The 10,725-nt window shown below is 51.8% G+C and overlaps 2 protein-coding genes across 5 annotated transcripts in view; one reads left to right on the top strand and one right to left on the bottom strand.

Annotated features, from left to right (window-relative positions):
• Positions 1–481: 481 nt before the first annotated feature.
• Positions 482–2,740, bottom strand: pbdc1 (polysaccharide biosynthesis domain containing 1). Its single transcript, XM_086186714.1, has 6 exons — positions 2,647–2,740; positions 2,061–2,126; positions 1,781–1,840; positions 1,314–1,454; positions 774–885; positions 482–705 (listed from the first exon to the last, which is right to left on the bottom strand). Exons 1-6 carry the CDS (start codon positions 2,674–2,676, stop codon positions 614–616), a joined length of 501 nt encoding a protein of 166 aa, XP_086042840.1. The 5' UTR covers positions 2,677–2,740; the 3' UTR covers positions 482–613.
• A 2,583-nt stretch (positions 2,741–5,323) lies between these two features.
• Positions 5,324–10,725, top strand: part of dmtn (dematin actin binding protein) — a 14,776-nt gene continuing 9,374 nt past the window's right edge. For 2 of the 4 annotated variants that reach the window (XM_086187384.1, XM_086187382.1), the window contains exons 1-4: positions 5,324–5,540; positions 9,946–9,990; positions 10,178–10,282; positions 10,712–10,725. The exon at positions 10,712–10,725 is cut by the window's right edge and continues 130 nt beyond it. In XM_086187384.1, the coding sequence (XP_086043510.1) occupies positions 9,982–9,990; positions 10,178–10,282; positions 10,712–10,725 (128 nt within the window). In that variant the 5' untranslated portion in view covers positions 5,324–5,540; positions 9,946–9,981. Of the gene's footprint in view, positions 5,541–5,924; positions 6,061–9,945; positions 9,991–10,177; positions 10,283–10,711 lie in introns of those variants that run through there. The other 2 variants (XM_086187385.1, XM_086187383.1) reach the window with 2 other exon arrangements.

The raw sequence follows: 10,725 nt of genomic DNA, 5'->3' as shown, positions 1-10,725 counted from the left end.
ACCTGAACGCCACCTCGACTAGAGGTCAACTGGAAGGGTTTCTCTGGCTGTCAGAGACGTTGTGATTGACTGCATGACCACACAACCACAGCCTCCGGCGTGGAGCCTGGCGGCGGCGTTGTGCTGGGGGACGGTTCTCAGCTGCAGGTCCAGGGCTCGATGATGCAGCCAAGCCTGGAGGACGACTGGATCCAGTCAGCAAGAGAACTGCAACACTGGAGGACACTCTTCTCCAGGTAGGCGGCGACTCAAAGCCACACACAAACAGTTCCGAGACATCCAGGTCAGCGTTCTAGAGCACAGCGTCAGAGCTCCGCCGGGGGGCGTCTGAACATGGCGGTTCACACCTGGACCAGGTGACACCTGGAAGAGTTTGAGCAGTAACAGTCGAACTGCCCAGATGAGGCGGTGACGGAGGGGACGCCAACAATCACTCACTGTACGAGACGGAGCGAGGGGGTGGTCGCCACGTCCTCACTTGGACAGGAAAGAGGGCTCTTCTAAATTTGTCAAAGCCAAATTTTATTGATCATGGTTGAATGTGAAAAAGCAATAAAGGGAAATTCTGGGGGGTGAACGCTGGCCGTGGGAGGAGTCTCTGGTTTAGTTCCGGTTAACTCTTGGAGCCTCTGGACGTGAAGACAGCGTCGTTGTGGCCTTCTCTGTTGCGGGTGACTTCGATGGCGAAGAACTGGACTCTGGTGGCTGAGAGGACAGGAGGTTGAGACACTGGTCCTGCTGCTGTCAACATGCACCGGGAGGTCAGAACTCACCAAAGATGGTGTTCTCCTCGCTGTAGTCCTTCTCACAGTCCAGACGCAGCAGCGTCCCGTAGTTGAAGTCCTCCACCAGGCCTTCGAACTGGTTACAGAAAGGACGCCACCTCTGGACACAGACGGTCACTGCAGCTTCAACTCAGTCTTCATCAAGGCAACAGCAACAGCTGTCCTCCAGGCCTGAGCCATGCTAACACATACTAGTGTGTGTCTCTGCCCCCTAGAGGAGGGTCTGTGTCCTCTCGTGTGTCTCGGAGGACGACGGACAAGAAGAGACTTTCACTAAAAGTTGGCGAGGTCCTTCATTAATCACCAAAAATATGTTTAGTGTCGTTTTTGAAGTACAATTGCTCGTTTTAAAGATTATGCTTAGCTAGTTGTCTGGAATGGCAGTTCCTTTGCTCGTCTTCCCTGAGGCTTCCTCTCTAACATACATGCAGGTAAACAAACGTTATCTGAAGGCCGCTGGCAGAGACGTGCTGGCACCGGCGTGCTGGCACCGGCGTGTCTCCTGGCCCTCACCGCCACTGCGCTCACCTCTTTGGCAGCATCAGACTTGAGGTCGTCGGGGTTCAGGCGCTTCACGTCCAGCTCCTGGAACGCCTCTCTGAAGGACGAGTAGATGTGGTCGTCGTGCTTCGTCAGCTTCAGGAACTTCGGGTCCACTGATGAAATGAGCTGAAGGCAGAATCGTCAGTTACCTCCTGGCCAAATGCATCTTGGGTGATGTAGGCAGAAGAACAAGAAGATGATTTCTGCTTCTAATCAGTGGTCTAACCCAGGGTTCCCTTTTATTACTCATCAGATTTCAGAAATTTTGTCAGGAGTCTCAAGCCTCCGTCTGAGTCCGACAAAACACTGAACAACTTTCGAACTGAAACTGCTTTTATTCTGAAGTTCCAGAACCTGGAAGTTGGCCACTGGAGGGACCAATGATCAATCAATCACCACTTGGATCAACAGTGTTGGTCATATCAGTTACAGATTGATCAGCAGAGACTCACATTGAAGTAAACTTCAGCGTGGTTGTAGGCCTTCATGGCCCACATGACTTCAAGCCGTGGCTGAAATAAAAGGTCAAAGGTCAACACACAGAGACACACTGTGCTACTGAGCCTGTGTCCAAGGAATTTCAGACTCTGATAAACACACATTTTTACACAAGTGAAGAATATCCCTTTTTTTAAGGTTAAAAATTGAAACATTTCATTTTGTCCAGCGACAGTTAGGAGCCTGACTGGTTAATAACGCCAACGATCCAATGTCAGTTATTTCAAAACTCACATCGTTTCCATAAGCTTCCGCTGGTAGAGACAGCGCATGCGCAGCTGCAGACGCTCCCTCAGGCCCCTGGGAACCAGAAACACAGGAGTCACGTCACGTTTATTCATTTGGCTCATTTTCGTGAACTTCAGTCTTCCCATTGACAGGAGCTCTGACGCTGCGGCTCGTCAGCTCGCGTTGTTCTCAGGCTTCATCTCCAGAGGTCTCATTTTACTCCGACAATGAACATGAAGAGCATCGTGAATGCGGTACAGTGAGGTTCCAGGTGCCTCTCAGTAGTACTCTACGGGGTACTACTCTAGTACTCTCCACCAGTCCACAGCTCACGTGCCGTGGCTCCAGGTGGGGAAAACAATTCACCTGTGAATCTTCCGGTTCTGAAGTTTGCCTGCACGACTGGCACGACACGTGTTTACCTCTCAGGTAGCAACTTAGCATTAGCAGGTTTAGCTTAGCGTCCCGCTTCGTTTCATTCCCATTTTCATTATTTCCCCAACTTGACCCAGACTCTGCTCACCAGTTCACGACCTCACACCCTACATGACGCCCGAACCGAACCGGTCCGGGGTGATGTTGGGGTTCTTACCAGAGCGGCGAGTCCGTTGTCAGACGCCATTTCTACCAACCACAGATCGTCTCGTGCTGGATGCGTCACTCCACCGGAGCTCGCGCGGCTACGACGACGCTTCTGGCTGACTAGCATCGTTAGCTTAGCATCGTCAGCTTCAAACATCGGCAGAGTGACACATCTTCGTTTTTCTTCATCTCTGACTCAACTTATCCCTATTTGAGATATATATATATCTATATCTATCTATCTATATATATATATATATATATATATATACACACACACACACACACACACATATATACATTATATATAATATACATACATAGATAAGGTTGTAAGGGTATATTATCATCCCTCCCTCCCTCCATCTTCTCCCTCTCCTCCTGTTGAGGGTGGTGGGGGTGGAGCCTATCCCAGCAGCCTTCCCCCTGGACAGGTCACCAGTCCATGGCAGGGCCAACACATAGAGACAGACAACCATTGGCTCTCCCAGCCACGCCTACGGTCAGTTTAGAGTCTGGATTAACCTGGTCCCTCTTGATGTCTTTGGACTGTGGAGGAAGCTGGAGTACCAGAGAGAACCCAGCAGGAACAGGGAGAACATGGAGACTCACCCAGAAAGACCCCGTGCTGCAGCCGGGGCTCCACCCACAACCTTCTTGCTGGGGGCCACAGGGAGGACCACTGCTCCGCCCACAACCTTCTTGCGGGGGGCCACAGGGAGGACCACTGCTCCACCCACAACCTTCTTGCGGGGGGCCACAGGGAGGACCACTGCTCCACCCACAACCTTCTTGCGGGGGGCCACAGGGAGGACCACTGCTCCACCCACAACCTTCTTGCGGGGGGCCACAGGGAGGACCACTGCTCCACCCACAACCTTCTTGCGGGGGGCCACAGGGAGGACCACTGCTCCGCCCACAACCTTCTTGCGGGGGGCCACAGGGAGGACCACTGCTCCGCCCACAACCTTCTTGCGGGGGGCCACAGGGAGGACCACTGCTCCACCGGGCCGCCTGTGATTAAACCACGTGAGAAATTCTGAATCTAACCCTCAACTTTGACCCATGCAACATTTTTTCATTTGTTAAACGTTCAATTCATGCAAATTTATGTTGGGAAGATTTAAGATGGAAGAGAAACTCGCAGCTTGCGTGGTCTCCCATCGTGTTTGTGCGACTCCTAAAATACTGGATGCAAATGTGATGAACAGAAACAGAGCAACAGTCGTGAAGGGAGTTTAACTCTGCGGAGCCGCAGGAGCCTGGAGGTTTCAGGTTCCATTCAGTTTGAGTTCCCCTGAAGTGAAATTAAGTCTGAATCCATCAGCAAACCTGGGGAACCTGGGGAACCTGCTCCTCAGCGGCTTGAACACTAACCCTTGTGTGTGTGTGTGTGTGTGTGTGTGTGTGTGTGTGTGTGTGTGTGTGTGTGTGTGTGTTCTTGTACTTGGTACAGAGTGAGGACTATCATATGTATTTTCCGGAAAGTGAGGACATTTTAGCCGGTCCTCACGTCCTCCAAGGGCCGTTAGACCAGGGGTGGGGAACCCTGTGCCATGGAGGGCCGTGTGTGTGCAGGTTCTCCTTCCAACACTTCAACAGGTGATTCCACTGATGAACACACCTTCAGCCACAGAAGAGTGTCGATCAGTGGCGTTAGACGGTCAAGACTTGGTTTTAGGGTCGAGGTCAGAACGAGGTTCTGGTAAGGGTCAGGGGTCAGGCAGTCAGTTGAGATGGTTAGGTTTAAGGGGAGGGGCTAGGGAATGTATTACGTCAATGAAAGTCCTCACAAAGATAGAAGTACAAGGATGTGTTTGTGTTTTGTCTCAGAGAAAAAATCAAAACAAGACAACGACACTCGAGAGAAAAGAAGGGAAGAGAAAACCAGAACAAGACTGGTCAGAATATTTTAGAGACTTGAAGACACATTTCACTCAGCATCACGACGTTCCTCCGCCGTCAGCTGAGATGATGTAACGGTCAGCGCCGAGCTCAAACTATTCCTGATGGATGACCTCACAGCCGCTTGCCGGGCCTCGCCACACGCGGCTCCACGCTGGAAGTGGTTTGGCTCGGCGCGTTTCAGTGTTTGGCCTCAAAAGTTGTTGTTTTTTCTGTTTTGTCACATTGTGATTGGACGGCTGAGGATCAGGTCAGAGCTACAGGACAGGAGAACAACTGAGTGATGTCAGGGGTACAGAGCCAGGTCCTGCCCCCCAACAACAAGAACTGACCCTCGACCCAGAGCCCTGGCCCCTATGAGGAGCCGGTGGGTGGGGGAGGGACCACAGAACACGCCGGGTTCTGTGACGGCACCGGTTATCAGGATGACGTATTCAAAGGTCCGATCAGGGATGCTGGGTCTGATTCTTTAGATGAAAGTGAAATGAAATCCTGGCGTCACTGAGGAGCGGGTCTGGTGCCGCGAGGCCCCGCCCAACCGAGACACGGGAATATTTTATTTCATTTGGTCAACAGACAGCAAACCTGACGCCGCCTCAGGATGAAACACGACATCTCCCTCCTGGAGGCCCTCAGGACTCCTGGGACCCCGGGGACCCATGTTCTGAGTAACAAAGAACCCCGGATGTTGCTTAGTGACGGCGTGTTTGTGTCGCGGAGGAGAGATGACGTCACAGGGTCCCAACACAGCGATGATTGTTCACCCCCCCCCCCACACACACACACACACCAGAGCGGCAGGAAAACGGCTTCCTGCGGACCCTCAGAGAGACTATCACACGGCAGCAGACCTTCCACGCGCACGCGCCTCCTCCCCCTCGCTTCCTCCACCCTTCCTCCTGCTCCTCCGCCCCCCGCCCTCCTCCTCCTCCTCGGCGTCTGCAGGCAGGAGCGTCGTCGGTCTCCTCACCAGGACGGTTGGTTCCGCGACCCTCCGAGGTAAGACCCCCACGGTACCGGTACATCTTTTCGGTTTGCGTGGGAACAGCACGCGCCGCTGGTCCCCGCGGACACTTGCCTCCTTTTGCTCCGCGTCATGATGGAGGTCACATGACCAGCGGGTCAGCATCCCGCCGCCGCAGCAGGACGACCGAACTGCGCATTCTAAAACCTGATCGTGAGGGGGGACCGCAAGAACCGAATCTGGGTGTAGGGGGGCCGTGGTGCTGCCGAGCCCGCAGGTAACTCCGCTCAGGGAGGCGTCCACTTTCTCCATGTCCTTTACAGGGCTTCTCAACCTGAGGTCCGGGGAACGGCAGGGGTCCCGCACCCTGAGCGGGGGGGGGGGGGGGGGGGGGAGCTTCACACCAGGTTCTAGCCAGTTCTGCTTGGCCTGGATCAGAATGAGAAATGACAGTCGAAGATGAAAATCATCAGATTGATGATCAAACCTGCTAATGGACTCACGAGCGTCAGCAGGCCGTGCAGGAGAGGAGGCGGTTCTGACCCGCTGGCACAGGTGCGTCTGTATTTTCACTGGTTCCTACGGGTACTTTCAAATATTAAGACAGAGGAACAGGTGCCACGTCGGAGATCCTGACGTACGTAGGAAGAACAACACTGCAGGACTGCGAAGTACAGCGATGAACATTACTGCGTAGTACTGAGTTGCTAACATCCACACATTAGCATGTGCTAGCGAGATTCTTGAAGATCTGGTTTAGTCATGATAAGGATAGTAAACGAACCTTAAAGCTGGCTAACTTGCTCATTTTGTGATGTTACAGCAAAGCTAGCACGATCTGTTTAGTGGTGAAACTTACCGTTAGGTTACGCAACAGTCACTCACAAATGAACACACACAAGTTAACGGTCCAACAGCTACAGAGGAGACGCTGCAGTTCTCCATCAGTCAGCTGATGTAGTTTTACAAAGAAAAAGAAGGTGTGAATGATGACCAAGCTGTGTCCGCCAAGTTGGCTCATATCAGCTTATTAGCTGTCAGCTATGTTAGCGCTTATGAACTCATAGTAGCTTATTAGCTGTCAGCTATGTTAGCGCTTATGAACTCATAGTAGCTTATTAGCTGTCAGCTGTATTTTATCAATTAGCACAGCTCGAAACCGTTAAAATATCAAAGTCGACATTTGAAGTCATCCTGAGATATAATTTTGGTCACCTGATGTTACAACTGACCTCAGGCCAGATATCTGCGTTGAAGAGTGCTGGTGGTCAGCTGACATGTCTGATATGACCTTTACACCTAGAATTATAATAATAAGTTGGCAGAATTTCAGGTCTGTGAAAGCACATTTGTGTGACCAAAACCACCCTAAACGTGGCGGTTGATAAACTGAACCAGCAGCCGTTCAGAAAGCAGCTCTGGTTCTTGTTACCTGGTGGAGGTGTTTCCTGGTGCAAATGTGGACCTTAGCAGGACCTCGAGTCCTCATGGGGACCACAGACTGGCCCTGATGCAGCGAGTGATCTCAGAATTCCTGGTTAAAGTTACATTCAAGGTGGAGACTGAGGTTAGGACCAGGTTTAGGGATTAGGGTTAGGATTAGGATCAGGGTTTAAATTAGACTGTCCACATGAATGGAAGTCAGTGGGATGCCTTAACAAGGATACCTACATACCCCCCCCCCCCACACACACACACACACACTCAGAGCTCAGCAGCATTGGCAGCTGTCAGTCAGTGGAGAGCGGGGGGGGGGGGGGCAGACTCAGAGCTCTCAGACGCGTCCGCGGTCCTCAGGGCCCCACAGGAAGCGAGCACGTCACTCAACATGACAGGAAGCCAGCGCCGCTGCTGCTGGTGGAGCTGCTCAGCTCATCTGCTGGCTGACGGGGTTGTGAGGGACAACCTGACATGAATCTGGGGTCCCCGTTGTGCTGTGGTTCCCATTCTATGGCTCCACCCTCCCTCCCCCCTTGATAGGATAAGTGCTAGAAAATGGATGGAGCGATGATTGATTGATGATGGAGGGAGGGATAATTGATGATGGAGGGATGGGTGGAGGCTGGAGAGATGATGGAGGATGGTTAGAGGCTGGAGGGATGGGGGGATGATGGAGGGATGGGTGGAGGCTGGATGGAGGATGGTTAGGGGATGGGGGGATGATGGAGGGATGGGTGGAGGCTGGAGGGATGGGGGGATGATGGAGGGATGGACTTTGAGATTTTGCGCTACAAACCAGGGTTTTCAGACGCCCAACACTGCCCTCCTTCTTCCTCCCAGTCGGTTGAGAGCGCCACCTTGTGGCTCGGTGTGGCCCTCCTCCCTCCAGCACAGCTGTGTAAATTATAACAGAAGAAAGCCTCATGCATGTTTTCTTTTTTTGCAACATTCAATCCTGCAGGCAGGGAAATGGAAGTGAGCTGTCAGTGCTGCTAACGAAGCTCACGGCTGCTCAGGGCAACACGTGCGAGTCACATTTCTCGCCTCAGCCTATTTGCCAAATTGTCAACCATTTCTTCAAGTTTGATTTTAAAAGCAGAGTAACAGGTCATATTTCCAGTCTGTATGGGGAAGTCAGGGTCAGACGAGTCCCAGAAGAGGACGCCGACCTCCCGGGAGGTTTCACTTTCCTGGCTGGGACTGAAATAGAGGAGACATGGTGATGCTGCTGGCCGTGTTTGCTGATTCTCTGGAGGGAGGAGGAGCCACAGCAGTGACTGTTGCAGCGGGGCGTTGGCCCGGCTGGGCAAGCTGATAAACAGGGAGGGGAGGAGGGAGGGATGGAGACGGAGGCAGATGAAAGATGTGATGGGGGGGGGGTCACAGGAAGTCAGGATCTTTGGGTGGAGGATTTCCTTCTCTAGAAGCCACATTAGCAGGGGGGGTCTCGTGTTGTTTAGATCCATGATGTATTTCCTGTCAGCAGGACACCAGTAAGGAATCCTGATCCTCACCCTCTGATGATGCTGAAGCCTGGATTCTACGGTAGCAGTGCTAAGCTAACGTTAGCCTAGGAAGGAGCTACACCAGGGTCACATGACTTCAAGGTCACCACCACTGAGCTTCAGGCTTCTTCTGTTTCCCCTGATGACCTTTAATGACCTCCATGACCTCTGTAGGCTCCTCTAGACTCTTGTTAGCAACCCAGGTTTTTAAGACTCCACCACTCCACCATCCACCAGTCTGGTGTTTACTGGTGGATCAGATGTAGAACTGAACCTCCACCATCCACCGGTCTAGTGTTTACTGGTGGATCTGATGTAGAACTGAACCTCCACCATCCACCGGTCTGGTGTTTACTGGTGGATCTGATGTAGACCTGAACCTCCACCATCCACCGGTCTGGTGTTTACTGGTGGATCTGATGTAGACCTGAACCTCCACCATCCACCGGTCTAGTGTTTACTGGTGGATCTGATGTAGAACTGAACCTCCACCATCCACCGGTCTGGTGTTTACTGGTGGATCTGATGTAGAACTGATCCTCCAACATCCACCAGTCTGGTGTTACTGGTGGATCTGATGTAGAACTGAACCTCCACCATCCACCAGTCTGGTGTTTACTGGTGGATCTGATGTAGACCTGAACCTCCACCATCCACCGGTCTGGTGTTTACTGGTGGATCTGATGTAGACCTGAACCTCCACCATCCACCGGTCTGGTGTTTACTGGTGGATCTGATGTAGACCTGAACCTCCACCATCCACCGGTCTGGTGTTTACTGGTGGATCTGATGTAGAACTGAACCTCCACCATCCACCGGTCTGGTGTTTACTGGTGGATCTGATGTAGAACTGAACCTCCACCATCCACCGGTCTTGTGTTTACTGGTGGATCTGATGTAGAACTGAACCTCCACCATCCACCGATCTGGTGTTTACTGGTGGATCTGATGTAGAACTGAACCTCCACCATCCACCGGTCTGGTGTTTACTGGTGGATCTGATGTAGAACTGAACCTCCACCATCCACCGGTCTGGTGTTTACTGGTGGATCAGATGTAGAACTGAACCTTCACCATCCACCGGTCTGGTGTTTACTGGTGGATCTGATGTAGAACTGAACCTCCACCATCCACCGGTCTGGTGTTTACTGGTGGATCTGATGTAGAACTGAACCTCCACCATCCACCGGTCTGGTGTTTACTGGTGGATCTGATGTAGAACTGAACCTCCACCATCCACCGGTCTGATGTTTACTGGTGGATCTGATGTAGAACTGAACCTCCAACATCCACCGGTCTGGTGTTTACTGGTGGATCTGATGTAGAACTGAACCTCCACCATCCACCGGTCTGGTGTTTACTGGTGGATCTGATGTAGAACTGAACCTCCACCATCCACCGGTCTGGTGTTTACTGGTGGATCTGATGTAGAACTGAACCTCCACTCCTCACTCTTTTACTAAAGTAATAGATGTTAATTTGTGTCTCTCTCTAGCTGTTGTGAGTCCAACAGGACAGAGATTCTCCAGTCATGCAGAAGGTAATCAGTCTCACACACACACACACACACACACACACACACACACACACACACACACACTTGAGTGGGCAGAATCACCTCCTACATGTGTGATGACCATGTAGACCCAGTGATGGCTGTAATGGTCCCCTGAACCTTCACCAGTGTGATTAACCTGTGTTTCCTAAATGTGTGTCATGTGTCTCAGGTGGAGGGACGGCTCACCCCGGTCAACCTGCCGTCTTCACGGGGTCCGAGCACCCCGGGGTCTCCTGCTACCAGCATCATGGTACAACATTTCCTGTCACAGCCTGTAAGAGGAGGGGCCACCAGGGGCCACCATGTTAAAGGCTCCAGTTTTGTTGTTTTAGCATTTAACCTCCTGGAGTCAAACATGACCATATTTGGATTCGTGGGAGGAGTTATTGGTGAAAACACTAACCACAACTAAAAGCAGCTGGAACATACCCAGTGTACTGTGGCTGCACCTCTCTCATAGCTGACAGGTTACCATGGTAGCAATTTGTCACTCAAAATGTAGCCACGCCCTAAAACTATTCTATTGACTAAAAAGTCTATTGACTAAAAAGAAACAAAAGAAAAGGTATCAGAAAATTATCCTGCTAGCTAAAGTAGCCCCCGCTGTCATAGTCGTCTCTGCTCAGACACTCATTATCAGTGTGTGTGTGTGTGTGTGTGTGTGTGTGTGTGTGTGTGTGTGTGTGTGTGTGCGCCCCTCCAGGCCCGTGTAAATGA

Source organism: Aulostomus chinensis, chromosome 19 (genome assembly GCF_037954235.1).
Source record: "Aulostomus chinensis isolate RoL2024-O1b breed Wild chromosome 19, RoL_Achi_v1.0, whole genome shotgun sequence".
In the NCBI taxonomy this organism is placed as follows: domain Eukaryota; kingdom Metazoa; phylum Chordata; class Actinopteri; order Syngnathiformes; family Aulostomidae; genus Aulostomus; species Aulostomus chinensis.
Note: the sequence above shows the minus strand (reverse complement) of the source record. Positions and strands in the feature narration are given on the sequence as shown.

Bases quoted from the DNA above. Each gene is read 5' to 3' on its own strand.
- pbdc1 (XM_086186714.1), bottom strand. From the start codon at position 2,676: ATGGCGTCTGACAACGGACTCGCCGCTCTG. The intron at 2,127-2,646 runs GTAAGAACCCCA...TCTGGTTCCCAG, and splicing joins ACAACGGACTCGCCGCTCTG to GGGCCTGAGGGAGCGTCTGC. The intron at 1,841-2,060 runs GTGAGTTTTGAA...CTTTTATTTCAG, and splicing joins CGGAAGCTTATGGAAACGAT to CCACGGCTTGAAGTCATGTG.